Source organism: Spizellomyces punctatus, assembly GCF_000182565.1.
Source record: "Spizellomyces punctatus DAOM BR117 chromosome Unknown supercont1.7, whole genome shotgun sequence".
Classification (NCBI taxonomy): Eukaryota; Fungi; Chytridiomycota; class Chytridiomycetes; order Spizellomycetales; family Spizellomycetaceae; genus Spizellomyces; species Spizellomyces punctatus.
In genome coordinates, this window is record NW_015971543.1 from 384,894 (window position 1) to 411,294 (window position 26,401).

At 48.3% G+C, this 26,401-nt stretch overlaps 9 protein-coding genes across 9 annotated transcripts; 3 read left to right on the top strand and 6 right to left on the bottom strand.

Moving 5' to 3' along the window:
• Nucleotides 1-107: 107 nt before the first annotated feature.
• SPPG_04462 (uncharacterized protein) lies at nt 108-5,563 on the bottom strand. Its single transcript, XM_016752696.1, has 14 exons — nt 5,115-5,563; nt 4,968-5,054; nt 4,751-4,902; nt 4,390-4,681; nt 4,021-4,303; nt 3,681-3,954; nt 3,159-3,615; nt 2,854-3,085; nt 2,183-2,785; nt 1,859-2,116; nt 1,378-1,793; nt 1,016-1,319; nt 666-955; nt 108-607 (listed from the first exon to the last, which is right to left on the bottom strand). The coding sequence occupies exons 1-14, from the start codon at nt 5,202-5,204 to the stop codon at nt 308-310; spliced, it is 4,038 nt and encodes a 1,345-aa protein (XP_016608159.1). The 5' UTR covers nt 5,205-5,563; the 3' UTR covers nt 108-307.
• Nucleotides 5,564-5,884: 321 nt separating this feature from the next.
• SPPG_04463 (uncharacterized protein) lies at nt 5,885-9,775 on the bottom strand. Its single transcript, XM_016752697.1, has 6 exons — nt 8,833-9,775; nt 6,828-8,762; nt 6,689-6,755; nt 6,370-6,628; nt 6,185-6,300; nt 5,885-6,125 (listed from the first exon to the last, which is right to left on the bottom strand). The coding sequence occupies exons 1-6, from the start codon at nt 9,764-9,766 to the stop codon at nt 5,957-5,959; spliced, it is 3,480 nt and encodes a 1,159-aa protein (XP_016608160.1). The 5' UTR covers nt 9,767-9,775; the 3' UTR covers nt 5,885-5,956.
• Nucleotides 9,776-9,875: 100 nt separating this feature from the next.
• On the bottom strand, nt 9,876-14,789 carry SPPG_04464 (uncharacterized protein). Its single transcript, XM_016752698.1, has 3 exons — nt 14,666-14,789; nt 11,102-14,599; nt 9,876-11,040 (listed from the first exon to the last, which is right to left on the bottom strand). The coding sequence occupies exons 2-3, from the start codon at nt 14,322-14,324 to the stop codon at nt 9,992-9,994; spliced, it is 4,272 nt and encodes a 1,423-aa protein (XP_016608161.1). The 5' UTR covers nt 14,325-14,599; nt 14,666-14,789; the 3' UTR covers nt 9,876-9,991.
• Nucleotides 14,790-16,347: 1,558 nt separating this feature from the next.
• Nucleotides 16,348-17,964, bottom strand: SPPG_04465 (uncharacterized protein). Its single transcript, XM_016752699.1, has 8 exons — nt 17,822-17,964; nt 17,726-17,747; nt 17,525-17,653; nt 17,313-17,461; nt 17,212-17,255; nt 17,033-17,145; nt 16,787-16,966; nt 16,348-16,723 (listed from the first exon to the last, which is right to left on the bottom strand). Exons 1-8 carry the CDS (start codon nt 17,850-17,852, stop codon nt 16,474-16,476), a joined length of 918 nt encoding a protein of 305 aa, XP_016608162.1. The 5' UTR covers nt 17,853-17,964; the 3' UTR covers nt 16,348-16,473.
• A 130-nt stretch (nt 17,965-18,094) lies between these two features.
• On the top strand, nt 18,095-20,121 carry SPPG_04466 (uncharacterized protein). The gene is made up of 2 exons (XM_016752700.1): nt 18,095-18,337; nt 18,419-20,121. The coding sequence occupies exons 1-2, from the start codon at nt 18,137-18,139 to the stop codon at nt 19,964-19,966; spliced, it is 1,749 nt and encodes a 582-aa protein (XP_016608163.1). The 5' UTR covers nt 18,095-18,136; the 3' UTR covers nt 19,967-20,121.
• SPPG_04467 (uncharacterized protein) lies at nt 20,032-23,376 on the bottom strand. The gene is made up of 13 exons (XM_016752701.1): nt 23,272-23,376; nt 23,087-23,211; nt 22,821-23,030; nt 22,644-22,750; nt 22,036-22,203; nt 21,843-21,972; nt 21,527-21,775; nt 21,317-21,429; nt 21,167-21,261; nt 20,944-21,104; nt 20,768-20,879; nt 20,342-20,703; nt 20,032-20,275 (listed from the first exon to the last, which is right to left on the bottom strand). Exons 1-13 carry the CDS (start codon nt 23,309-23,311, stop codon nt 20,183-20,185), a joined length of 1,965 nt encoding a protein of 654 aa, XP_016608164.1. The 5' UTR covers nt 23,312-23,376; the 3' UTR covers nt 20,032-20,182.
• A 92-nt stretch (nt 23,377-23,468) lies between these two features.
• SPPG_04468 (uncharacterized protein) lies at nt 23,469-24,252 on the top strand. Its single transcript, XM_016752702.1, has 4 exons — nt 23,469-23,568; nt 23,658-23,844; nt 23,915-24,004; nt 24,063-24,252. The coding sequence occupies exons 1-4, from the start codon at nt 23,501-23,503 to the stop codon at nt 24,117-24,119; spliced, it is 402 nt and encodes a 133-aa protein (XP_016608165.1). The 5' UTR covers nt 23,469-23,500; the 3' UTR covers nt 24,120-24,252.
• Nucleotides 24,108-25,024, bottom strand: SPPG_04469 (uncharacterized protein). The gene has a single exon (XM_016752703.1). The coding sequence runs from the start codon at nt 24,941-24,943 to the stop codon at nt 24,290-24,292; it is 654 nt and encodes a 217-aa protein (XP_016608166.1). The 5' UTR covers nt 24,944-25,024; the 3' UTR covers nt 24,108-24,289.
• Nucleotides 25,025-25,122: 98 nt separating this feature from the next.
• SPPG_04470 (uncharacterized protein) lies at nt 25,123-26,116 on the top strand. The gene is made up of 4 exons (XM_016752704.1): nt 25,123-25,354; nt 25,424-25,574; nt 25,651-25,795; nt 25,859-26,116. Exons 1-4 carry the CDS (start codon nt 25,153-25,155, stop codon nt 25,895-25,897), a joined length of 537 nt encoding a protein of 178 aa, XP_016608167.1. The 5' UTR covers nt 25,123-25,152; the 3' UTR covers nt 25,898-26,116.
• The last annotated feature ends 285 nt before the right edge of the window (nt 26,117-26,401 follow it).

A 26,401-nucleotide genomic window follows, 5' to 3' on the forward strand; every position in this document is an offset into this window, starting at 1 on the left:
TTCTCTTCCACATTTCTTACACAGAAGAAACCTGTAGTCTACTACCGAGCATACTTGGATATTTACAAGGACTAGAGTCCAGTCAGCCTCAATCGAAAAACTTTCCTTGAGTGATCAGGCACGTCGCTATAAAATTACGTTCTCATGTTACTTTTGCAAAGAGTAAACTAGAAGCAAAGCTAGTCGCTGCAATGACGGCGACGTTCCTTTCCAGCATGTATATGCTCATAGGTCTGTCCTCAAGCGCGAAGGAGAACCTTTTGATACAGAAATTGAGACAACACGAATACTTTATTTACTAATACGTCTATTCTACATCTAACCGCCTCTGGTCATGCTGCGCCGCAATTTCCCGCAACAGTTGGGCATTCGCCGCACCCGTTGCATCCACCAATTGTGAAAACAGGGATTCTGGTCGTGCCAGCAAGTTGTGTGGGCTATCAAATTCAGCTCTACATCCATTGTCCAGGACCAACACGCGATCAAAGTCGGCGATGGTATTGAGCCGATGTGCAATGCTCAGTACTGTAGCGTTGGCAAAGTGGGTTTTAATGGAGCGTTGAATCAGTTGGTCGGCTTGGGCGTCAACAGAAGCAGTCGCTTCATCCTATTCGAAAAGTTAGATACACGCAATAAAGTAGTTCTAGCATTCTTTTCAATCTTACCATGACCAAAATGATCGGCTTCATGAGAATTGCACGACCGAGGCATATCAACTGTCGTTGCCCGACCGATAAATTCTCGCCGTTTTCTGTTACAGGAGACTCGAGTTTATCTGGCAACGAGGATACGTAAGTTTTTAGGTTGATACGTTCCAGCGTCTCCCAGATCTCAGCGTCAGAGAATTGATTTTCAACATCTAGGTTGCTGCGGATGGTGCCCGTGAACAAGACGGGTTCTTGGGGAATTATTTGCATGCGGCTACGGAGGGTTTTGAGCCCGAGTTTGGCGATATCTGGAGCAATTGATCAGTCAAGCGGGTTCAGCGAAGAACCAGGCAGTATTATCATCATACCTTGTCCATCTATTGAAATTGACCCTTTCGATAGCTCCACAACTCTGAACAGGGCGGTCAACAAGGTTGATTTTCCAGAGCCCGTTCGACCCACAATTCCAATCTTCTCTCCTGGCGAAATCTCTAGCGAAAGGTCGCGGATGACTGGATGCTCGGGTCGCGAAGGGTATCGAAGCTCAATGTCGCGAATGGCTATCTCGCCGCCTTTTGGCCAAGCCTCGCATGGTGGATCGCTGTCCTTGATTGCGGGCGCTTCTTCCGGAAGCTCCGTCGCGTATTCTTGCAGACGCTCGACAGAGTTAAGCTGATAAAAATGGTGTGAGAATGTGCCAAAAAATACAGCTTGCACGCATTAAACGTACATTGGATTCCAGCAATGCAAAAGAACGAAGGATCATGTTGATATACTGGGTTAATGGAACTGCATAGGTAAAGGCCAAGCCGATTAAAGTGCCTGCAACTACTTTTGTCACACCGAGCATAGCGAGAATGAAAACAATCAAGGAGGTGAATAATTCTAGGCGTATAGTAATCCATAGCTGGGCGATCATCATTAGGAAATATGGCGCATTACTCAAGTCCATGAGCATTCGTTGACGCTTGACGAAGCGTTCCTCGGCTTTATACGCTCGAATGGTTGGAATACCAGTGAGCGATTCGCTTATTTGTGAGAATAGCGGCGATCGCTGGTTGCTGTCAAGGCGCTTCAGTTCACGGAAGGAAGATCGGTAAAAACGGAGAATGTAGTAATAGAGGGCAGAAATAGGGGTGAAGAAAACTAAAAAGTAGAGCAAACATTAGGAATGGTGTGTATGGCAGGAAGGATGACTGACTGCGACGTACGGAGCATATATGGTGAGACAACGCTAAGCAAGACGATGGTTCCCAAAATGTGGGCAATGCTGATGAGTGTCAAGAGAACATCCGCCCACAATCGCCGGTCAATAGCATCCACATCTTTTGAAAAGCGGTTCAATATTCGCCCCACAGGCTGACTATCGAAGAAGCCCATCGGTGCCTGAAGCAAGCGCTTGAAAGCGGCTCGGTGAATCTTCTTCGCTACCTTGTAATTTCCGTAAAACAAAATAGCGTTCACGCTGACTGGAAGGGGACCAGAAGTTATGATTGTAGCTAAAAATCACAATGTAAAGAAGAAACGAGACATACCTGTCATTATTGCCAATGCCGCACCGAGAAGTCCATATCCCAGCAGATACCCATCGGATTCCCACGCAAACTTCCTTTCTGCCCACCATGTCAACCAATAGTTGGTCATAATGGATGAGAGCTGCAGCAGAGCGAGCATCGCAATGGTTGCGCCAGCCCACCACCCGCCGCCGGCCGCCACGATATATGCCTTGTACGTTTTCCACCGGATCGCACCAATGACGCGATCTTCCGCTACAATCAAGCCGCCTGCTTCTTTTCTGCTCTCGCTGCTGGCGTCCTTCACCTCAGTTACTTTATTTGACTCTTCCTCTTCTTCGGACGTGTCATCCAACTGGTAATCTTTCATCATCTCCGTAAAGTGACCACCGGATGCAACTAGCCCTTCGAACGTGCCCTGCTCCACTACGACTCCGTCTTCCAGAACGATGATCTTATCGACGTTTTGGAGAAGATGCAAATGATGCGTGACCAGCACGCGGGTTTTACCGGCAAGTGCGCCTTTTATGCAATCAATATACACGGCTTGACCGACCTGAGCGTCCAAGGCGCTGATGGGATCGTCGAGGAGATAGATATCGCAATTTTCGTAGACAGCGCGAGCTATTTTGATTTAACATGAGTATCGAAGATATCGGGGAACCGCTAGACCCTGTGGCACTAGTACTTACCTAAAGCCACTCGGGCCTTTTGTCCGCCACTCAAGTTGACTCCTTTCTCTCCAATTTCGGTATCGATTCCGGTAGGGAGTTGATGAAGGTCGGCTTCAAGCCCGCATACCTGGACTACATTTTGCAGGCGCTTTTCGTCATATGGCTGACCAAATAGAATGTTGGCTTTCAGGGTTTCGGTTTGGATCCACGGCTGCTGGGTACAATATGCGACTGTTCCTCGGACATGTACCTACAGGAAGACACGAAAAAATAAGGAATCGGTTGTTTACAAATACAGCGGGTTGTAGACTGCGTCAATTTACCTTGCCATCGAGCTTTGACATTTCTCCTATAATCGCTGACAGCAAAGAACTCTTTCCTGAGCCTACCGAACCGACGACAGCCGTCAAAGATCCTCGTTCGATCGTGAGGTTCAGGTTCCGGAAGAGTGGTAGGGTTTCTGTGGGCTGATCGTCCGTTGATGACTTCGACTCTGGGGGCACCAAGGTCATTGAACTGTCGGCTGGTTCGAGGTCGCCATGATTTGGTGAAGCATCTCTTTCTTTTGTGTCCTGCCTCTTTTTGCTCCTCTTTGACCCTTTCTTCTTTGCCTCATCTACCTTTACAGTTTCCCACTTGAACGTCGCATCAGATATCGTGACGGCTTCCGGGTGATCACCACCATTAGAGCTGATAGGCGCAATCGCTAAAGGTTGTGTTTCCGAAGTGACAAGGTACTCTGCGACACGGCCCCAAGAAACTATTGCCATTATAAGATTGCTACAGGTATGTTGATGTTAGGAAACACACCATATGGAGCCAAAACTTTATAGCACAGAACTCACGTCGCACTCTGCGGAAGGTCCAACATCGGTGCAAATAGTATATTGAACAGAATGAGGGCAGGAAAGACCACTGTGGGATCCAAAAAGCCGTTCACAGAGCTGTACACCACAAAGGCCACGATGGGCATGATGATGGGCGTCAGCTGTCCAATGGATATGAATCCGAGGAACGAAACGTAATTGCCCTTCAGAGCAGCGACCTGTCTCTCGCGCAATGCAGAAACCTTTTTCAAAAAGAAGTCCTCCCAGGCTCGGAGCTTGATAATCTTGATAGCTGTTAAACACTTTAGCAATCCACGTATGTACCAGCGTTCAATAAGCAGGTTAGGCAGAGACATACCATATAAAGACTCCCTAACACCCTTTAGGCGAGCATCGCCTGCTGCCAAAATTTTAACTTGATACTTTTTGGAAAAGATCATAGCGGGTATCTGCAACAGGAACAGGCCTATCATGGCTCCGACCCCAGCCCACACTGTTGCCCCCAATAGACGAACGAGAAGAATGATGGCCACAGCGATTTGGATTGGTGATGTAATGAGCATGTTCATGAAAAACAAGTTAAAGCTGATGGTTTCAGCATCCACGTTGATCATATTCATAATCTTTCCCTGCGAAAATTTCTGTAACAATCAAGGGAACCAAAAGTTAGCATACATCCCAGCAAATGTGAGCACAGGTCCACAGGTTTTGAGGTCCCAGAACGTACCTGTGCAGACTGCCCACTCAACCGCAGGCTCTTCTCATAGATAGCGCCGATTAAGACGGTTCTTACGTCCATCATTACTGTTCTCACGAGTTGTTCAGATACGACACGACATAGAGTTGTGGATACTTGAAGCCCCAGAACGCAGAAGGCAATGCCTATTCCACTATGGATCCATAGATCTTCGCGCCGAGAAGATTCAACCGGCTGTACGTAAAGAAGGAGCTGTTGGATAAAAATGGGGATTGCAAGCTCACTGCACACTGAGAGGACAGCAAAAGTGACGGATATGAACCTAAGTGGAAAGTTGTAAAGTTTGAGAGGAATGGACAATCTTTTCATCATAACTGCGAGTCGCACATACCAAGGGAGGAAGAAGGCCTTTAGCATAAACCTGAATGGATGTGGACTTGGTTTGGTTTTGTCGTCCAAATATGTAGCCAAGGCATGCCAAAATGGTTCCAAAACATGAGATACAACGCTCGCTTGGTTCTTTTTGTTGACATTGTAAAGATCCTGTCAATGCTCGCATTGTTAGCAATTTACGTTAACCGAGAACAAAATATTACAGTGCAACTCACCTCTGGTTGGAGAGCCTTACGGTACCCCAGCTTCATTAAAGGAGTAAGCCATGTCATAAAAGCTTTATCAAAAATATTGGACGGATTCTATGGATGTCCGTCAATACATTAACCGAACGTCTTTTTGTAAATAACATTATATCCTACAATTTCTTTCTGTGTATTATCATCAACATTAACTTCTTCCACCTTGAAACCCTTCTCCACCGGATGCGTTTGCTCATTGTAGCCTGCCATGATAATACGTGGCCGCCTATTGAAATATCCACCAGGATTGTTGTCCAAGGCGGTCTTTTAAAAAGGAGCTTAAGAAACCCCATGTTCGCCAGGTCATCTAAATAAAAGGTCGTGGGGAGGTGGAGAGGTCACTTTGTCTTGCTGGCCCATGGTTGTCTAACAAAGTTGCCATAATTTTCATAAGTTGTCCGCTTCCGCGCGTCTATTATTGAAGCTGACTGGCCATGAAACTGGGAAAAAGGTCACGAAAATTAAGGTGCAGAAAGTGTTCCTTTTCATTTTGTGCAATCTGATCATAAAGTGCAAGAAAAACTGTTGAACAACGTTAAGCAAAAAGCGTTGTCCACGTCACGGAAAATTGCTGATCGGCCGTGGTGAAGGAGGAGTGTCAAAAGAAAGATAGTTGACAGATAGTGAGTGCACAGAGGGGGGGCCACTAGCACGTCAGTTTGTGCGTTCGTCCTTTGGATTCTTCCACCAAGCAGGCAGCTCAAGATTGTGGGTTCGGACTACTGCACGCTGGTGCATTCTTGATGGAACAATTGACAATTGCCCAAACAATCCATTAAATAAAAAAATGAGTAAATCCTTTTGGGTTGATCTTTTAGGTTTTTTACGTTTTTCGCGCCGCTTTGAATCTGTGGGCTACTCCTTTGAATGGCCATTGACGAACAAGAACATTGGGTATAGATCTAGTTTTTGAGTGCAGATAAATTGAGAATGTTCTATATGCTTAAATATACAGTATTGAATCAACCCATCACAAGCTCGTCCAAAGATGTTTCCTTAAAGTCTATGACCCATTTATCTATATTCTCCCTGTTAATTGCTTCAGTTTCATCCATATTCGGCACCATACCCAAGGATTCTCGCATCGCTTGCGCTGATGCTCCGGGTGCAGTGGTCGCAACAGTGATGCGACTATACGGTGAAATTAGATATTTGCCTCATATACTGTCATGCAAACCCATTATACTCACCGGTCTACGTCAAAAAATCGCATGAAATAGTCTGCGTAAACCCTACGCAAGTCATCCCGGGTAACAGCATAGAGTCTTTGATGGAAGGCTTCCTCTTCCTCAAGCGTTTTGAAACCCTATCCACAGATCTAGTTAGTACTTGTACTTGTACCAACAATGGAATCAAAAGACAAGGGAATGCATACCCTAAGGACCGCCCGTAAAGCGGAGACAACTACACCTCCACTCGTAGCTCTTGATGAAGCTGCCTTGTACGCAACTGAGGCCCTTGCAGTCTCGAGGTGAAACTGGCTACAAATGTCATCAAATCCAACCGGTGTTCCCAGTTTCGTCAAAATACTATAGAATGCAAGGAGTGCACGCCGTGGCTCTGAGGATTCGTAGAGCTCAAAAGACAGTTGACCCGTCCAAAGTGAAATGTGAACAGATGCGTCATATGCGTATCTAAACGAGGTGGCGGTGATTAGTGGCCGTCGTATAAAAGAGTTACGGGCGCCGTTTTACCCTTTTCCACGGATGGCAGTGTATAATGGTCCTTCCAACCGGGTCAAAAGCTCAGCCAACAGTGTCACTGAGACAGTCCCATAAAATTAACACAATCAAATGCGTGCATAAAATAGAAGGATACTGATATCACACATACCAGCAAAGTAGTCAGGATGAGGATGAGGTTGCAGTACGTCGCAAGGTACGATCTGCGAGAAGAAGGTAGTATTGACGCCAGGTATTGGAACAAGCACAGCGTTTCCAAACGTTCGGTCTGCCAACGCAGCGTCATATGCTTTGCGAGGAAAGGGAAAAGCAGATTGGGTCTCCGGAGCAGTGGATACCCCATTCTCCCGCTTTGAAGCCTTGCTAGACACCAGTGCTGAGTGCTTTTGCACCTCCTCGTCCCAGATCTGTGCGACTTCCCTGACAAGGGCATCAGCACCTCGTGCGTTGGCGACGGGAACCGCAATTTGCGTAAACCCTGGGCCTTTGGCGACGCCCGCCTTGAGCAGGCACTCTTTTACTTTGCCCAGCCCTTCCAAAACAACGTCCACCTTGCCTTCCTTGCAGTTTCGGACCACGTCCTTTAAAAACCCTTCCTGCCTAAAAATACTAATGGCACCGTCGTTCCTTTGCGCATTCTTAGCCTTTGATCCAACGGGCATTGTAATTCTTCCCGATACGGCCGCCAACATGTCTGGTCCATCGCGTTTGACTTCAACAATCTCACTGAGCAAATTCTTAGCGGTCGTCAAAACTCGCTCCTCGGTGAACGTCGCAAAAATTAGCGCCTGGCATAAGAACCTGATCATATGCTCCCATTTCGAATTTTCGGCACTTGCGGAAATCATAAACACCTCGCTCAGCCAGCTAGCGCTCCAGAGGTCATTCCCGAATCCAAGGGCAGCCTCGTAAGAAACGAAAAGATCGGCCGATTTGCGGACCACTTCTCTATAATCCATCGTAATGCTTTCTCCTTTAGGTCCTGGAAGAACCAACGGCGTCTGGAAAATAAGCTCTTGAAACAGGACCAAATATGGGCGCAAGTCATCTGGCAGGTCATTTGTATTAAATGCCAACCTCAGGTGAACAAACACAGTTTCGGTTTGGACCACCTGGCAAGTCTCAAATGGTCTTGATGTCCCACCCGGTGAATTCGGAAACAGGAGGATTTCCATCTCGCCTTTCAACCGGGCGGCTTTGGTAACGTCTGGAACCGGGGGCATTTTGACAACCAATTCCTCCGGAAGGTTCACTTTGTTCTCGTTCACAGCTGCTTCCACCTTTGCCTTTAATATCTCCAGTCCTGCTGGTCCAATTGCCTCCACCCGTTCCCTCTGCTCCTCTGCCTCCCTGCGAGAGTGCTCTTCAGCCAACTCACGATCGGGTATCATTTTCACTTCAACCATCGGAGCATCGATCAACCATCGACGTGCCAGGTCCGACCAAAAACTCATAGGCATAGCACCAAGTTCATTCACAATAGACAAAATCTTCGCGCGCGTACCGATGACAGGGACACCACCTTCTGCTCTAGTGTCGTTTAAAGTTGATCCTGATGCAAGGAAATGTCTGACCACATCAGATACAAGATACATTGCGACAGAGTCATGCGGCTCTTCCTCCAGTGCTTCCAGGATCTTCCGACGATGTCGTTCTAGACTGGAACACATAGCGTCGGGAACTGACAACTTTGTCTCAACAACGTCTTTCAGCACGTTCATAACGAGTCCATGATATACTCCAGATTCGAAAAGGTCCGTCCGTGGGGCATGCTCCTCATCCTCGACAACAGAGTTTTCCTCCGAGTCCTCCTCGCTATAGTCAGAATCATCTTCCTCAGATTCGTCAATGTCCATCGCATGTGCTTCGTTATCCCCATCCGTTTTGCAAGGCACTCCACTAAACACCAGTTCAATCGCCGTGTTGACATACCCTCTCAGCTCAAAATCAACCTGAGAGGCAAATGGATCACTTCGCTCCACAAACGCCTGCGCGAACGGCGATGCTGAGGTCTCTTGCAGAAACCGGAAGAGGACATCCAAGGCTACAATTGTGAATATGTCCTCTGATGGTGGACCTCTCCATCCTGGAAAGGTTGCAATCGCAGCGGGTCATTCATAAAGATCATAGGTTTACAGAACCCATACCAGACTTACCGTAAGCAATGGATCCCACTTCCTCATCTGAAGAAGGAAATCTGACCGTCTCCGTAATCAGATCTCCTGGTTTGCCTGGCAGAGGAGGGACGACAATGACGGGCATTTGCGCGGTTCCCTTTGGAACACCCGTCATACTATCCAGCAATCCAGGCATACTAGCGATCTTATCAAACACTGCCTCAGGTTGCACTTGTCCACAGATAATAGCAGTCAAATTGTCAATATGGTAGTAACGTCTATGGTAATCAATGATCTGGTCATTGTTCAGTAGCTTAATATCCTTGGTTAACCCCCCGCATTCCCGCGAATAGGTAGTCTGATTCTGAAACAATAAACGCCGTAGAGCAAGATCTAGCATATCAGACTCTGTGTTCTCCCGACCAGCCATTTCGCAGTACACGACTCCTTGATGCTTTGCCTCCCCATCCAAATGATAGACTTCAGTGACAAACTGTGCGTCTCTCAACGTTGGGTAAAGAATGTGTTCTAGAAACACTGGCAAAACTTCCAACATTCCTTCTGACCCCGCTGTGGTGATAGTGTATGCCGTGTGGTCTTCGGAAGTATAAGCGTTGGTTCCTGTACTCAAACACCTCGTCGCCAGAGAGTCCAAATAACCTCGGTGAGGAATTCCTCGAGACCCGCAAAAGACTAAATGCTCCAAAGTATGTGCCAGTCCTTCGTCGCCCTCTCCTAATGTTGGAACCACAATGGCGGCGGAACATAGCGGGCCAGGAATGGAACAGAATACCAGTCGAAATGCTGAGTTTATATGCTTATATGTTGTGATCGTTGTCGGCGATGCTGGGAGGGGGAATGGAACGGTGGATTCTAACTGGAAAAGTGGACGAGACATGCTTCGGACCCAGTGATGACGTGCGTGGTTATAAGGAAATTGCTTAAAAGAAAGGCTCGATAAAATAGATCTCATTAGCAGACCGTGTCAAGGCCGAGGAGGCCGTGTAGTTCATTAATGTCACCATGGAAATTAGGCCATGGCAGCCACGCCCAATTTCGTCTTAAGGTCTAAATGCAACAGATAAGTGAACCGTAGCGTCAAATGATGGATATTACATAGAGCATCAAAAAAATAATCGTATCAGAAGCCTCGCTCGAACCCGGAAAATACAAAAACTTGCTACAAAAGGGTCTAATATCATCGTGCACTCCACATCCCATCTTCCGCACCTCCATCGCTGAAGTATGCTTCAAACTCTCGCACGCCGCGCTTTTCATCATCCCCTTCTTCTACCACTTCCTCTGCAACACTTGCCGTCTCTTCTTCCTCCTCCCCACCGTTCGCCTCTACTCCATCACCGTCAAAATCACCCTCTACCTCCATTTCCCCGTCGATCACAACTTCCCCGAACGATGCTCTATCTACAGCCTTTCTTTCACCGCGACCTTGCCCTCTATCTTCATGATCATCCTCCTCCTCGCGAGTACGCTTTGAGCCACTAACTGGGCGCGTTGGAGAGCGCGGGCTTCCAGGTGACACAGTCGCTGACGGTAGGGGTGCATTTTCAGCGGTCGTTATGAACCCACTTGAATCAATGGTGGGGGGTGCCCCTGTATCGGGTAATCCCCCAAAGGATAAACCACTAGCCAGCCCCATGCCTGCATTCTGTCTGGCTCTTCGCTTTGCAGAATTGGGTTGCCGGCGCTTTGGGATGGGTAGATCTGCTTCCACGACAGGCTCACTAACAGCCGGCGGAGAGTTTTGTTCGACCTCGACCATGTTAGAATTGACATCTTGAGGTGACTCCTCGCCTGTAACGCCTGGTGATGGATCTTCGGCATCCATACTTCCTCTCGTCTCTTCCCGACCGTCCCACCAGAAAACGCTCGCAAATTCGGCCATCATCAGCGTGAACACCCCGGCCGGTACACCGACAGTAGGACTGAAAACAATACCCACGTTCCGGACCGTCATCTTATTCACCTCGCATTTCTGCACCACTCGAACTAGATGAGCCATCAGGGTTCTCAAGAGCGTATAGTTTGATAATGGTAAGAGGGACACTAGCCGCGCAAGTTCGGTAATGCGTTCATCACGATCTGCCAAGTCCATGACATGCAAGAAATCTCGTTGTAATTGTTTTGTTAGGATTGGGGAAGGTAGTTCACGAAGGTACAGCTTCAGCAGGCCAGAAATGGCATGAACATCGTAGTAAGATGAACTCCCAAGAAGGTCGATATCTCCTTCTACAATCAAGGGTCACTATTAGGCTCAGCCCATGCCATTGGAGAAAATGCATGCACTTACCAGAGTCAAAGGCCTGCTTCAAGCTCTGAATAACCGAAGAGCTCCCGCTCAATCTATAGATACCCTCTTCTTCATTCGCCCTCTTTGCGTCCAAATACTCAATGCATCTATAGACCACCGCAGGCAAGGACAAATCATCCCGCACCCTCGAGACGGCCACTGCCTGCTCCAAGGGCACACCAAAGACTCTTCGAGACGGATCTGCAGCTCTTGAGAGGCCTTCGCTTTGTTTTTTCTTTCCCCAGTTAAAAGTCGTTATCCGCCGGTTCTTTCTGTCGTCTCTCTTGTCCTTCCCTCCTGACCCTGGCCCCGCTCCGGCAGCTTCTCTCAATCGTCGCTCCTGCTCCTCTACTCCAACTAGCGGTGGTGGTTCAGGTTGCATCATGACACGTTCGTTATCGTCCACATAGGACCGACCGCGTGGTTTCATTGTAGAAGACGGCGAATTTTGGGCGGATTGCATGAGCGGGTTATTCCCACCCATGACCATAGATATTGATGCCGTTCGTGCAGGTGCAACAGGCGAACCTTCCACTTCAGGTACACTTTGATCAGGGATTTCCGGGGCGGGCCGGCCGACGTTGGCCGGAGAATTTGACAAGGCCGCTTGTGCTTGGGACTGGGGTTCCTCCACCTCCATCGGAGCATCGTCGAGAGCTTCCTCTTTTGCAGGGCTGCCAGCACGCTCGTCCGATTTACTTCGACTCTCCTTCTCGCTTCGGGGATCTCTTTCACTCTCTACATGATCTGTTCCATTCGTCTTCTTTATTGATTGAACTGTATTGCTTCTGGCAAATCCTTCCTCGGGTCTAATAGACTTTATCTGTGCCGCGATACACCGTACCCAATCATCTCGCTCTTCATCATTCTCCGCGCAGAGAATATGTCTAGCAGTGACTTTACTCTCACTGAACGCGTCCGGCTTGTCACGATTCTCAGAAGAGAAACTTGACTTTTTGTACTCGGTCAACATGAATGCGTGGCGGTAGTCTGTGTCGCTCGTCGTGCCTTCGCCACCATCATTTGATGGGTTGTCAAAGGGATGGGCGGACGATTGGCGGGAAACAAAGACATATTTTAATTTTATGGTACCTAGCAGACTTCGATCCTTCGGAGATTCGTAGTATTCCAACATGCCTCCCTCTTTGAGAACAAAGTAACGCGATTTCCAGGCACCAAAATTCTTCCCCTTCTTGAATAGGTACCCTTCCTTTGAATTAGCTGTTTTGGAACTCTTCTTGCCAGAGTCAACGTCAGTCGAAAGGAATTGAAGAATATCCCGATTATCGCGGCAGATAGTCTTTACGTTCTGCAGATACAATTCCAATGCGACTTTGCGCTGATCGCTCTTTGATGGTGCGTGTGTGGTAAACATGGCCTTCTCTGGTAATTTGCCGATCTTTGCTACCAAGGCCTTGCCCTGATTGACTTTAAGCTTTGCATCGAGAGCGAGGAAGTCGGAATAAACTTTCTCCACACGCCACAACTCGCCCCCAGTTGCCGCATCCCGGACGGATATTAGAAAACTAATGACCTCCCGTCCTTTGTCGTTGACCTTGATTTGAGATCCCGTTACCTGCACGTTCACTTGATCAGCGGATTTGAGGAAGGAATCGATCGCTCCGTCTTTAGATCCTCTTCTCATCGCGTGTGAAGAGTCGTCATCATTGGAATTCATAGAAATTGACATATCTGAGCCAAGCTGCCCGCGCTTCGCGGAGAGCTGGTCCTGGAGATGGTGATTGTCCTTTCGGTTAGATGCCGGAGGAGTTAGCAAGGTTCCCGATGGACTGTCGGGGATGGTGCTCAGAGTAGGACCAGAGGTTTCGTTTTGTTGAAGAGCCCTCACGCGAGGGGCCACAGGGCGTGGAGCTGCGGGTGACTTTTTATTGGGTCTTTCTAGACTGTCTTCCCGATCTGCGATATGGCTGAGAACCTCTGGTGGCAGCCCGTTGCTATTATACACGGTACCAGCGCTTGGTAACGATTCCAGATTGGTTCGACTTGCGTCAGTGCTAAGGCCATGGCCTAATGCGCCTTGGGCGGGTATATCTTCTGCGGGAGTAAGACCGGGATAAGAGCGCACACCTCCGTGGTCCCGTCCCGCTGAATCTTCTCGTTCATTTAAATCTTCTAGTCGCCCACGCCCTGATACTGGTCGCATAGCCTTGCGCCGTCCATCTGTCGACTTTGTACTGAGTCTTCCTTGATCTTCACCTAGAACTTCCTCCAGATCAGTAGAGGAGCGCTGCTGTGGAATTCTGCTGCGTCTATCGTTGCGCGCACTGCCATTGGATCTATTTCGAGCACCACCTTCGCCAAGTGCCGTCGAGCCAGGATCACTGGTAATGCTGCTCTGTAATGTTGATCGCGATGATCCAGATTCCTCCGCGTTGTGTTCATGAATTCCCACATTTGAGCTAGATCCGATGACACCTGAGCCAGGAGCGGTGATGGACGATCCTGATGGTTTGCGTTGTAAGCCGCCAGGTGCCGCGCCTTGTACTGGAGGTAAAATGGTTGGTCCTTTCTGAGAGGACGTGGACGCGCTTCGCTGGCGGCCGCCAGCGGATGGCTGTGGGTGCGAATGTGAAGAAGCGGAGCCTGGTGCGTGTTTCCTGCTGGGAGTTTGAACAGTGATCGCAGGAAGATTTATATTTTCCCGCTCTGCTGTTGAACGCCGTCTTGAAGTGGTCTCTCGTCCTTCAGAAACCGTTCGTTTCCGATTCACGTGCTCTGCCTCTTCGCGAGAGTTGACTGGAGGTCGCTCGGAAGTGGATCTGTCGCGAGGAGCGCCAGAGCCCTTGCGTGGCGACGCAGATGCTCCTTGTGGCGGTGGATGTGATGGAGCTGATGGTTGATTTGATATGCCCGTGAATGCAGCAGTTGCATCCGAAAACGACATGCCTTCTCCACCCAACGCAGTATCGCTGCCAGCAGCGGTACCGTTGACAACCTGGGACTGAAGTTGGGCGATGATGATCCTCTGCTTTTCTATGATCTTCCAAAGTTGATCGTTTTGCAATCGCAGAGCGTTTCGCTCGGCAATCACATTCTGCAGCAAAACCTCCAACCCAGGAACGTCGGGGCTCTTGCTCCTGCCACTCTTTTCACCCTTGCCTCCACTTCCGCCACCCGCCCCGGGGTCATTTCGCGACCCGTCCATGGCGCCAGTCCCGTTAACGTGACGCTGATTTTCTTTATTTTCTGGTGATATTCCCATCACCTTCCATTCGCTGTTATGTTGGGTATCAAAGAGGAAAACTTGCTAGACGTTGACGGCCCGCGTACGATGCGAGTGGCAAGCCGACTCGCAAAAGAGGTTCTGAGTGTTTGTTCTATTATCCAGCCGTATGAAGAAAGACGGGTTGGGGGTGCAAAAAGTCAAAAAAAATGACAAAGATGCTGTGCTTTGAGTCCGGAGCAAGCGGCGGAACAAGCCAAGTATGAAACTTGTAGCAAAACGGTCACGCCCTCGGGTTGAACCAAAAGTGTTCCCTAAAAGGTAAAAATGAGAACCAAAAGGCTTGAAATAGCAACAAGAACACATTTTATTACCAATACCTTTTTGACGTCGTTTTATTTCCTGCTGGTAAAACGCTCGTTATCGTTTTGTCGTCCTTCCCTTCAACTTGCTTCCGGTCGATGGAACCTGGGGTCAGGCTTTTTGTTTGCCTTGTCGTCGTTTTGTTTCATAGACCTCGTTTTACATTTACACAATTGTTGAAGGGGATTTATTACTAAGCCATCCTTCCTATCGCGTGACCTGTGTTGCCATGGCAGCTATTTTGCATAAAATGAGATTCTCTTTTTCTTTTCCTTGTATTATTCCAGGGCCATCGCACACAATCTAAAAGGTACGTTGCACTTTCAACTCTATAGCTTGAGCCCCCTTCGTGAAGGGGGGTGACTCGGTTTGATGAGCAAAACCTCACAACACTGAAAATCTCGGACGAGGGGGGACAGAACGTCCTTCCTCCATGAGCGACCATAACTTCCTCTGAATATCGCATCGTGTACTCGACTTGAATTCCATTCAGAGTCGTAGCCTCTCAACTGACCTGTCTTTTTGTTTTCCTCTAGGTACACACACTGTAACCGGACAAGGAGAGCCTGAACAAGCGAACGAGAAATGCCCGACCGCTTCTTCAGCTTAACTTGAGACCGGGCATATTACATGTGCATGTCTGGAGAGTATCACAGTGATTATATTGGTATCGTAACCGTTTTTTCGGAATGACGATTCAAAAACCCTACAACACTCTAATTTTTATATGAGTGGTACTCTCCTTGATGGGCGTCCAAGTGGGGTCATGCACTCTGTAGAATGCTCAGACCATCTGACTCTCACGCCCGTGCTTCAAGAAAGTCGTTGATGGATGTGACAGTCGTGGTTGGGTGCCTTGCAGAGTGTGCCGGTTGAGATGCCATTGAAGCACTTGTTTCAATTCTGTCGGCCCGGGGACGCTACGCTCGACCTGTTCATTTACAAACAAGAGGTATGTCTCAACTTGCCCAACATGAGAGAGACACGCACACCTGCAATCCGGAATGATGCTGTGAAAATATATTCTGACAACCTCTTGTATAAGTCGAGAGTCATGGCTCGGCGATGTGCACAAATTCCGACTGACTGGATTGTTTGTGTGTGGTGTCTCTCATGTTTTCTTTGAATGACATGGCGATGAGGACTCACTCTTTGTTCAAACAGAAACACAAAACATTCACTGGAATGATAAGGACACTCAGCGGCAGGTACATAAACAAGTGGATTGGCGTAATCCATTCATCATGGAACAAGTTTGGGTTCTGCGTATTTACGATCAGAGGCTTCCAACTCTAGTCCTGCGTACCCATCAGCCAGCGTTGCGAGCTTCTGATCTCACTACAATGAATCCAAATTTACTGCCGCGAGGCAGATGTGACGTCTCCGCCGATGAATGGATTACGCCAATTTTATTAGATTACTAAAACTCGAATGTACCATCGCCCTGTATTCGATTTTTTAATGTTATGTCAACATGAATTCCACCTACCAGTAACAACCATAACAAGCACACATCCTATTTCAAGAACAAGGTGGAAAGGTTCTTACCTTGAGCATCACAAGGTGTATATATCTGAATACTTTCAATTGATATTGGACATAACCACCATAATGAAACCCCACAACTAGGCTGATGTGTAATATGCAGTCGAATGCGATCGTGCACGCTCCCCAATTATCTGGTGGAGCGGTTTATGAATTGGCTTGAAGGCACCGGTATCGTTATTAAGGTTCCAGTGGCTTATGATTCTACGACTATGAACAACGGACTGATGCGCATCCGGCACTCTGATTTACTCTGAACTGAGGTCTATGGTAATAATTTTCAAGCGGAAACCTTTGGCTCCCGCAACCTGAGGAGTACAAGCAACCATACAGCGGAGGAGAAGAGTTCCTCCTTGAATGCAAAGGTAAAGGCGGAAGCCAAAACACTCTGCACGAGCTTAGCTTCAATGCCCTTGTAAAGACCCTTCACGCCCTCGGTCTTGATGATCTTTTGGAACCCGTCCAAAACAGATCTGTATCGGCTGTTCTCATCACCCGTCTGTTTGAGCTGCATGCGGGATTTTACGACACTACAGGCATCGCAAGAGTTACTCGAGAGTCTTCTCAAGTAGACATCATTGGCCGTTACTTACATGTACGGGTAAGTGATTGAGGTAGCGGCCAACTTGCTGATGGCACCAAGCAAGAAAAAGTCCAAGCCGCTAAGGTTTCCCTTGCGAGTTTGCAGCCATGCCTTGAGACGTTCGAAAACAGTAAACTGGATAACAGGGTTGATGACCAAGATCAACGCTGGTAGGATACCCTGGAAAAATCTGAGGCATTGTGTTAGCGTACCAACTTCTTCCGAGTGGATCAGTGATAACTCAACCCCGGCTTACCCAGCAGGGCCCTCTTCTCGGAGAATCTTCAATGCGGTTTGCCAAGTGCTTTGCTTCTTGAAGGTTGGCTTGCCATCATCACCAGTAGATTCCTTCTTGACAACTTGTCGTGTCTACAGGTTTGCGTAATGACGTCAGACAGATTGGTAAATCATCACCACACAAGAGCCAAGCCTCACGTTGATAACCCAGATGGGGTTAGTAATTGTCGCGGTGGCAGCACCTATTGTTCAATGAGTCCACGATTCCACCTCTGTAGCTTCCGGAAAACGGTCTTTACCTGCAATGGCACCCGTCAACATGTTTTCCCCAATGGTCAGCGCGCGTCCAGCAGCAACGCCCTTTTCAATCCCCGCTTTCACCAGCTCGTACCAGTAGTAATACACATACTGGGTAACGGCAATCCCAAACATAGCAGAGTTGATCCCGCTGGAGAAATGCATTATATCAGTGAGTTGCCGGCAGCCAAGAAAAATCAAGCATAACACATACGAGTAGAATCCTTTCGGTCCCTCCTCCTTCATGATCCTCTTGAAAGCCTCAACTTGGCTAATACGGCCGCCACTTTTACTGACTTGCGAGCGGGTCGACAAGGTCGTCAACGGGTAAGTCAGAGCCATACTGTAGCAAGTATGTGCGCGTTAGCGAGTGGTCTGGTCTGTCAGAATGCCCCACTTGCAGCCAAATGAATACCTGACCATACCGCCGCCGGCACCTTATTTTGAGATAAGTACAAGGTCAGGGACAGCTCTGATCTACCATCGTGCGCGTAATCTTGGGTCAACTTACCGGCCAAAGCGTGAGCAACATTGTCAGACATGATAAACTGGTTGCTTTGGATATTCCTATGAAAATAGCTAGATACACTAAATCTCCAAGCAAAAAGAGCCCTGATGTGGTAAAAAGTTCAAGGCAGGACAACCCGGGATGTCGACGGCCGCCTGACTATGATTTCACGTGTGAGACCGGGTGGATGATTAACCGATCAATGTGGTTCTTTCCATTCGAATCACCATTTGGAACTGCGATCGGGCTTTGTTCAAGCGTGACCGGATAACGCCAGCGTCCCAACCGACAGATAGCAGTCTGGAAACGACAGCAACAATGGCATCCCACACGCGGCCCCAGAAGCGACCTTGTGGAGAGAGGTTCTGGCTGCGTGGCGACAATGCTCGGCTGCGAGACTTTACCGAGTTTCTGTCTGACGAGATTATCTTGTATATATTTGCATACCTCTCGCACCAAGACTTGGCGTGCATAGCGTCGGCCTCTCGAAGCTGGAAGCGTTTGGCATCAGACCAATACGTAAGTTTAACAATCGCTTACGGTTAACAATGCACACGGCGAGCGAGAGTAGTCTGTAGTAACCATGCCGGCTTTTTGCAGTTGTGGAAGCGTTTGTTTATGGACCGTTTCTCGCTCCTTCCTCCACCACCGCGACAATCCCTTACTCAGCAATGTAAACCATCGCGCGCTGATTCTCCAACTTCAGGGCGGGAGCTATGTTCCTCGTCGCGAACGAGAAAGAGTAGTATGGCGGGAAGAATTATGCAGGAGCGCGAGGATTGGCATTCAATGTACATACTTCAACATAATTGGCATGTAGGTAACTGCCGTATCACGAGCTTGGACGTATCCGGGAAGATCCGGGCTGGGCAGGACGACAATACAAGTATTTCTACATACCCCACCACCAAGACAGCTGGGTACGCTGTTAACGCCACAGTTGATCGCAAGAGCAATCCAGTTGTTACCTTTACGAAAGACCTTATTTTCTCATCCACCTTCCTGGAAACCTCTTGCCATTCTCCCGAAATCAATGTTTGGCGAATCGAGGATCAATCCCATGTTGGTACATTGGTCAGCTCGTCAAACTTGCCAGCATCGGTTATTATTACTACGTTACGGATTGACGAAGGTACCGGAAATCATGGTGCGAATCCAAAGCGGGTCATAGCGGGCTATAGCACCGGAGGATTTACATTATGGTCCTTCTCGACAAAGAACGACAATGGCACGTCTGGTTGGAAAGCCGAGGAGTTATGCACCATCCATCGCAACGCTCAGGGTCGCTCTTTACTATCTGTAGCGATTCTCAACAATTATGTTGTAACTTGCTCGTCAGACTTTGATTTGGTCGTTTACAAGGTGCAGGGCACCTCATCGAACGAGCGCCAAACTTGTATACCAATCCACCACTTGCGAGGAAGCTCTTGCTGGGCTCCAGTAGACCTTCATTTCGAGCAAAATCAGCACGACGGACAATATCTTTTATATGTTTCATATGCTGCACCCACCCTTCACGGTGAATGGGACGTGGGTGTTCAAGAATTTCGATTTACCGATACCATGACGTTGGTAACAACGCGGCACTACACACCTGCTCCTGTCGGTTTTTCCATGCCGAGAGGAACCTCACCGTTGACATGTATTCGCTTCCGGCCACCATATCTTGTCACCGCCCACGCAGATAACAGAGTGGAAGTCTACAGACTTGTCACTGCCGAAGCCGGCACTCGTAAATCTCTGCCGCGCGCATACCTCATTCATGCGTCAACACTTTACGCTCATGCCGCTGCGGTAATGGCTCTGGAACTGGATGCAGTGAGCGGCAAATTGATTACTGGTGGAGTTGATGGATTGAAAATCTGGAAACTCGCTACCAGCGCAGAGTGCTTATACGGTGACATGGCGCCAGATCCGGTCGTCACTCTTATGGATGATGACTGGGCAAAGGAATGGGAAACAGGAATAACGGCTTGCGGGCGTGGTCCAAGGTGGCTTGGGTTTGATGAAGGGAAGATTGTGAGTGTAAGTGGGGGCTGGTGGATAGATAAATTTGAGGGAAGATCAAGAGAGGGACTCAAAATGGGCGGCAATGAATTTGACAATCCGGTCGGTGTTGTGAAAATCTTTTCCTTTTTGGATGAGTGAGTACGGTTCAATTGGCAATCCGTTATAGTAAATATCAAAAGAATGAATGCTCCGAACCTCGAAGCTGTTTACAAAAAATCCACATTGTTACTCTGTTATTCGTAAGCAGCGTATCGATTGCAACCATACGTACAATAATAAGAACTATACAAAAGACACAAAAGCAAACCCAGCCAAATCCAAGCATTTACTGCTATCGGTAGCAAGCCATCCAATCTAGTAAGCAGCAGCGGGTTGTTGTGAGTAATCCCAACCTTGCTGTGGAGCACCAGCTGCGGGAGCTGCACCATAGTAGCCCCCAGCGTATCCCTGTTGACATATCAGCTGATGAATATTATGTAGACGGTCTGCAAGGGAAGTATACTTTTGACTGACCTGTTGTGCACCATATGCCGCGTAAGGATTGTAGGCAGCTTGCGCCTGAGGAGCGTAATATGGCGTTGTTGGAGTACCAACATCAACAGGCGCGACCCCACTCACATCGACACTGGCTCGCGCTTGCTTGATTGGTCGATACTCAGAGTCGTCTTCAAAGCCCCGCTTTCTCGACGTTTCGCCATGCGAAGCATAGTCCCTGTGCACAGTCAGCTCAACCTTGTTTATGAGCGCTATATCTGTACTTCTTTCCAAGAGGAAGTCGAGATACCGCAGACCAAGGTCCCGCTTGTCTTCAGCAGGTAAGGAGGAGGCTTTTACCCCCTCCCATATTTGTGCTACGAGGTTCAGCGCCTTTGGTCCTTTACAATATGATAAGGATAAATACATGGGGTAATATGGGCACTGCATATCTATCTTTCTCACCTGGTTGAGCTACCTCGAGAAGCAGGTAACTAAGCCATAGGAATCTGCTATCTGAGTACTTTTGTGTTGCGTCTTGATAGGCTGCTCGTGCCGCTTCTATGTCGCCGTCCGCCTTAAATAATAAAGGGACGTTTAATTTGTGACAAGCATGAAACAGATGTTACTTCTAAGCTTACATTGTACTTGCACTTCAACTTCTTTGCCTCCAAGAAACCTTTTGACTTTGTGTCCCTTGCGGACTGGATTCCATTGTCCAAAACCTCTATCGCCTTCTCTTGACTGCCCTGACGACGTTCAAAGTGCGCAAACTTTGTGAGGGTTTCCAAATGCCCTGGGACTGACGTTGCAACCATGGTTAGGAATTACCAGTACGTTATTCAGGTACAATGCATAACGTACGCTGTGTCAGCACTTGCGTGTAAATCTGTCGTGCTTCCTCAATACGCCCCCGCTCTTCTTCAAAGGCGGCGTACGATAGGCGTACAGAAGGTCGGCTGATTATCGGTTTGTTAGGATTTGTTTAGATTGACCCATAATGCGAATTCTCACCTTGAAGGTATGAAAATGTTGGTAGCCCTGATATAGACATTTCGCGCTCCTTCAAAGTCTTCTCTTGCAAGGAGAAATTGGATATACCGTTTCCAGAACTCTTCATACAGAGCCTAGAGGAAAGATAAAAGGATGTTTTTGATCAGGAAACCATATAAAAACCGTGCAACACAACACTGAGCGGGCGTGTCCTCGCCTTGTGATACGTACACATGCTACCAGACATCTCTCATAGAGCACATAGATTCGCATCTGATCTCCCTCTGATTCTTCGAACTCCAGGTATCGGCGCCAGTTAGCCAGCTGCGCTTCATCGAGCGGCTTGACATGAAAATATGGGCGTTTGATTTCGGACTCATAGATCCATCGCTTATGCACAGCATCTTGTGTTTTCATGTATAATTCAGATTTGATGGCATGGATACGTTGTCGCATTTCTGCTTGAACCTGGTCGTCGGTCTGTCGGCAAAATAAGCCTTGTTAATACCATGCGCGCAGATCTAAACGCATGGATCAGTAAGTCAACCTTGTGTTCAGGTGGGGCTCTGTCATCATCCTCTTGCTTCGGAGGATTACGGATCTCATCTTCTAGGTTCGCGTATTCCTCGGCAGACACGAGTTCTCGGACGGGTCGCGTAATGGACAACGTCGAATAACTGCATGCAATAAAATTTTTTTATATAGTCAATCCCATTTTGGGTAGGGCAGTTGCTACGAACCTTTCGAAATAACGTGCATACTGGTGCAGTGGTATGTGGATAATGCGCTCCAAGATCGCCATAATCCCGGCCGAGTTCCCCTTTGATTCCTCATATGCGATGTATTTGTCCCAGAAAACGTGACTCATGAAGTCATAACCGACCGCGTCAGCTCCTCTTTCGAACAGACTAAAAGAAAAGAAAAACCGGGATACTACGTCAGAATCTCGACCCGAGTCAGCATTGCGGCCAAAGACCGTAATGTTACAACCCTCATCCCACCCACAACTGCATAAAAGCTGGCAAAACATAGTCAGAAGACCACACCTAATTGGTGGCTTCAAGCTATACCTTCTGGCCCATTGCTCGCGTCGCCGCAACATTCATCAACGGGCAATGACAATCCATGGGCAAAAATCCCCACAACATCGCAAAGCGAACAAAACAAAACAAGGTAATACCAGCTATCCCAGCCATGAGTCTGGTCCCGCCCACTTCGCGTTGCCCCCTTTGCCTTGCCTACGGGAACAGTCAGCCGTGCATTCGATGCGACCATTAGATCGACACCGAACACAACGTCTTATCCACCCCTAATGGACACACCTGTACAGTAATACACTCCTACCCACCTTCTAATGCCAGTTTCGTCAATAGCAAAGTTTTCAATTTTGAAAGTGCAATATTGAGTCCACAAGTCGACACTATTATGAATGGACACAACCCCACGTTCAAAGATCTGTCATGTCGTAACAATGTGAGAACACTGCACAACATTCAATATGAAGGACTTTACAGCCTCCGCTGACCTCCTGTGCCTTCTCAGGTCCCTCCAGCGCATTCTCCCGATCCGCGTACTTTTTCCAATACCCAAAGCATAGAGGAAATTTCAGCAGGAAATGATCATACACTGTCCGAAGATTTTGCTGGTCTTCTGCAGATGAGTTCTTCGTAACGTCACCGTTGGCACCCTCTGCAGCTGCAATCAGGTATTCCCAAGATTCAAAATCATCAGGATTCTTTCACATGGTTGGTTAGTAGGGCATTTCCGTCCGGTAGCAGTGAGTTAATGTACCTTGCTGACTGCGTCCCACAGCCGCTCCCAGTCCGATTGCTGTGGAACCTCATCCGCGTTAGGGTCTTTTGCTGCATCCCCGTCGTACTTTTGCATGTCCCTTCCGTTGGCCCCATCAATGTGGTCTATAATGCGCATTATTACGAGAGCACCTGTGCGGTAAAGCTGTCCAAACAAATGCATACCACCATAAGCACCGTTACCCATAAGATAATCCTCTGCCATCTTGTGTTGTCAGGTGGTATGGACTAGGGTAGGATGTGCGATCGCGACGGATTTGACAAGATTTTGTTCGAAAAAGCAATTTGCAATCCGATGGAATGTCAAAGACACGTCAGGCATTTACCACGTGAACACGCTCGATCGTGAAGGCGACTTTCAGAATCCCGCCCTTGACCGCCACGGGTGAAAAGCATGTTGAAGCCAAAAGTTATTACCCAAGTCCTTCAGCAAGCCAACACCGCAGGCGTTCACGCCGCACTGTAAGGATACGCTGTTTACATTGACGAGAGCATCACCTCATACTCTGACTTTTAATGATATGCATTATGTGCGCTTCACCTTACTCTAGTCTCTTAAACCCCGACGGATCACTGGTGTCCTTTGCAGGGGGGACGGAGAAGGATGCCAAGGTCTTGGCAGCAGTGGCCAGTAATGTGTGGTTTGGATATGAGCGGTACGGTAAACCTCCTGCTGCGAATTCAGTGGAGGGTGGGGAGGGAAAAGAAGGTTTGCGAAATTTGATACTGGATTGCGAGGTGCGGTATTGTTAGTGCTATACTGGTGCTGGAATATTGGTTTTAAATCCAATATGTGTCATTGTATAAGCAAGGGAAGCTATCGATAACAAGGACAAGCAGGATGCTCTTATGTCTAGTGGCTGATGAAAGGGTGGAATGGGGTTTGCTAAAGGCAAAGGTAATTCCATACACATTCCCACCCCAAGATTTCATACTGATGCGATCTATCGGCTTAGACAAGAACACTGAAAGAATATTTGGAAGGGCCATTAAACTTGGTTGCGAGTTATTAACGAGAGAGAAATCTTTGCCAAGCAGGCTGAGCATCTTGTCGTTCCCCATCTACTTTCTTGATTATGAATTATTGAATACATACATAAAAGCGCTTTAACTATCTCCCTAAGTACAAATCGCCACTGATAGTTGGATGCATAACTACAATTACATTTAAGTTCGTATTTTGCTAACGCAGCGCTAGCGTTGACGCAACGAGAACGGCGACGAACGTGAAGATGCCCGAAGCAGACTTGAAGGCCCCACTATTAGGGCCCATAGTGTCCGGAGTTGTTACAAGAGGGAGCGAGTTCATAATCTTAAACTGTTGACTATTCGTCGGACCAGGGAAAGTGTCAGGCACGCAGTTTCCGTTCGCAGGAACCCTCTGGGGGTCAAGGTCGTCCATGACGTAGCGGATAAGGTAAAAAGCATCCTGGAGCGATGGAATAGTCCAGGTGTAGTTTCTAGTGTCACGCGGAAGGTTCTCCTCAATGGCTTTCCAGCCGTTGTTAGTGATGGCCTGGTCTGCACGCTGATAGTAGAGCGCAACCTTCCTAGCTGGGAAGCGGCCGGTGTCGACAAAATCGCTGTAATGCCAGGAAATGTTGAGGGTTCCGCCCACGGCAACTACCGTAGTGGAGCGCGGGGAATCTACGATTATACTGCCTGGACGGGTACCGCAAGGCGGCATCGGTTGGGTGGTGTTTGTTTGATTTGTGTTGTTTCCGCCATTTGCGCCGCCGTTTCCTGGAGGAGGAGCCTGGCCTTGCACTAGCACTGCAAGCACCAGGAATGCGATGGCCAACCAGAATGTGAACCGTACCGTTCTATAAGCGGTCATAGTGAGGAGGAATGCGCTCAAAGCAACTGGCGGGGGGGCGAAGCGATGGGCGACCGTTTTTATGCTTTCCTTTCTGTTCGTAAGCTATGGCGCGTTTGAAACGGGACCCCAGCGCCGCGCGTAATCAACTGTTGCCCATAGCAACGACTACCCATCGAGTGCCCTCCAAAGCGCTATCGCTTCAGCCCAACCACCCAACGATCATCACAATGTCCCTCCTCCGCTTACCTGCTCGCCGATTCACAGGCTTGCCTCGTCCAACCCTTGTATATGCACAGCAAATCCGACTTGTTTCCTCGGAGAAACTGCAAAAGCTCTCGGGCGAACCGCTAGCAGACAAGGAGCACGAAAACCTTGTCATTCCCTCACCAAAGGGACAGCGCGATGTGTTTGAAGCCGACGCCTGCAGCGGTAGGCGTGCGATGTAGGAGGATTGGCATTATTGGAACTATTGTTAAATGCTCCCCTTTGTATGTGTAGGTGTCCCTCCGGAAATCTCAAGACGTTCTGTGAAGATTTTTAAACCAGCGCGCAATGCCATGCAACAAGGAACTGCAAACAGTGAGAATTGGAGAATTGATTTCGACGTACAGGAGCGGTGGGAAAACCCACTAATGGGTTGGGCTAGTAGGTACTATTCACACAATTGGAATTTCTTGTTGACACCAAGTTACCGGGTCCCCGCATGCAACTGACCACTCTTTCAGCCACGATGCGGTTCAAGGTGTACGAATGAACTTTGCATCCAAGGAGGATGCCATATTGTTTGCTGAGCGCCAGGGTTACGAGTATTGGGTGGAGGAACCAAAGCCAGAAAAATTCCGGGTGAAGACTTACGCAGACAATTTCAAGGTAATAGATTTATGGTGATCTTTTCTTCCTTTTCGCTGAGCTGTACTCATTCATATCGAGCAGTATGTTCCCGGCAAGCTTCGCATGATCAAAACCAAGTGAGATAACAACAGTAGTCTCCCCGGAGAGGTCTGTGTGTCGCGATGCCCGCCGCATGGAACCGCATGGAGACTAGCCTGTTGATATACCATAACCAGAACTGATCTTAGAGAAACCCCATTGATATTTTAATACACAGCGGCTAGTCCAAAGAACCTCCCTGACGATTGCTGCATTGAGCAGAATTGACGAGCAATCACCGTAAATGTACAGACCCATGAGACAGTACATTTGTCCACCTTGGGTAGCCGAATCGTCTTCCCTGCTCTCAACACCAATGACCCCTTTGTAACTCTTAAAGGCAAAAGGATTGACGATGACCACACCGCGAGCAATCGATCCATTTTCAGGTTTTCCAGCGTGGAGAGTTCTGCCCAAGAAGGTCTAATTTCCTCGTGGGCCAATCAAATGGACAACAAAAGGGTTTCTCCGCCTTTTTGCAGTCGTCACCCGTCTCAACCTTCACAACCAAATGCGTGTTAAGCTCATTGACGCGTGCACTTTGTT

Bases quoted from the DNA above. Each gene is read 5' to 3' on its own strand.
- SPPG_04462 (XM_016752696.1), bottom strand. From the start codon at position 5,204: ATGGCAGGCTACAATGAGCAAACGCATCCGGTGGAGAAGGGTTTCAAG. The intron at 4,304-4,389 runs GTACGTTCTGGG...TGATTGTTACAG, and splicing joins TGAGTGGGCAGTCTGCACAG to AAATTTTCGCAGGGAAAGAT. The intron at 608-665 runs GTAAGATTGAAA...CTTTTCGAATAG, and splicing joins AGCCGATCATTTTGGTCATG to GATGAAGCGACTGCTTCTGT.
- SPPG_04463 (XM_016752697.1), bottom strand. From the start codon at position 9,766: ATGAGATCTATTTTATCGAGCCTTTCTTTTAAGCAATTTCCTTATAAC. The intron at 6,756-6,827 runs GTATGTGTGATA...GGACTGTCTCAG, and splicing joins TCATCCTGACTACTTTGCTG to TGACACTGTTGGCTGAGCTT. The intron at 6,126-6,184 runs GTGAGTATAATG...TTCACCGTATAG, and splicing joins CGATTTTTTGACGTAGACCG to TCGCATCACTGTTGCGACCA.
- SPPG_04464 (XM_016752698.1), bottom strand. From the start codon at position 14,324: ATGGGAATATCACCAGAAAATAAAGAAAATCAGCGTCACGTTAACGGG. The intron at 11,041-11,101 runs GTAAGTGCATGC...CCTTGATTGTAG, and splicing joins GAAGCAGGCCTTTGACTCTG to AAGGAGATATCGACCTTCTT.
- SPPG_04465 (XM_016752699.1), bottom strand. From the start codon at position 17,852: ATGTCTGACAATGTTGCTCACGCTTTGGCCG. The intron at 17,462-17,524 runs GTATGTGTTATG...GCATTTCTCCAG, and splicing joins GGACCGAAAGGATTCTACTC to CGGGATCAACTCTGCTATGT. The intron at 17,256-17,312 runs GTAAAGACCGTT...ATTGAACAATAG, and splicing joins GTTGACGGGTGCCATTGCAG to GTGCTGCCACCGCGACAATT.
- SPPG_04466 (XM_016752700.1), top strand. From the start codon at position 18,137: ATGGCATCCCACACGCGGCCCCAGAAGCGACCTTGTGGAGAGAGGTTC. The intron at 18,338-18,418 runs GTAAGTTTAACA...GGCTTTTTGCAG, and splicing joins GTTTGGCATCAGACCAATAC to TTGTGGAAGCGTTTGTTTAT.
- SPPG_04467 (XM_016752701.1), bottom strand. From the start codon at position 23,311: ATGGCAGAGGATTATCTTATGGGTAACGGTGCTTATGGTG. The intron at 21,105-21,166 runs GTACGTTATGCA...TTGCAACGTCAG, and splicing joins CACGCAAGTGCTGACACAGC to TCCCAGGGCATTTGGAAACC. The intron at 20,880-20,943 runs GTAAGCTTAGAA...TTATTATTTAAG, and splicing joins AGTTGAAGTGCAAGTACAAT to GCGGACGGCGACATAGAAGC.
- SPPG_04468 (XM_016752702.1), top strand. From the start codon at position 23,501: ATGTTGAAGCCAAAAGTTATTACCCAAGTCCTTCAGCAAGCCAACACC. The intron at 23,569-23,657 runs GTAAGGATACGC...ACCTTACTCTAG, and splicing joins GCAGGCGTTCACGCCGCACT to TCTCTTAAACCCCGACGGAT. The intron at 24,005-24,062 runs GTAATTCCATAC...CTATCGGCTTAG, and splicing joins GGGGTTTGCTAAAGGCAAAG to ACAAGAACACTGAAAGAATA.
- SPPG_04469 (XM_016752703.1), bottom strand. From the start codon at position 24,943: ATGACCGCTTATAGAACGGTACGGTTCACATTCTGGTTGGCCATCGCA.
- SPPG_04470 (XM_016752704.1), top strand. From the start codon at position 25,153: ATGTCCCTCCTCCGCTTACCTGCTCGCCGATTCACAGGCTTGCCTCGT. The intron at 25,355-25,423 runs GTAGGCGTGCGA...TTGTATGTGTAG, and splicing joins TGAAGCCGACGCCTGCAGCG to GTGTCCCTCCGGAAATCTCA. The intron at 25,796-25,858 runs GTAATAGATTTA...CATATCGAGCAG, and splicing joins CTTACGCAGACAATTTCAAG to TATGTTCCCGGCAAGCTTCG.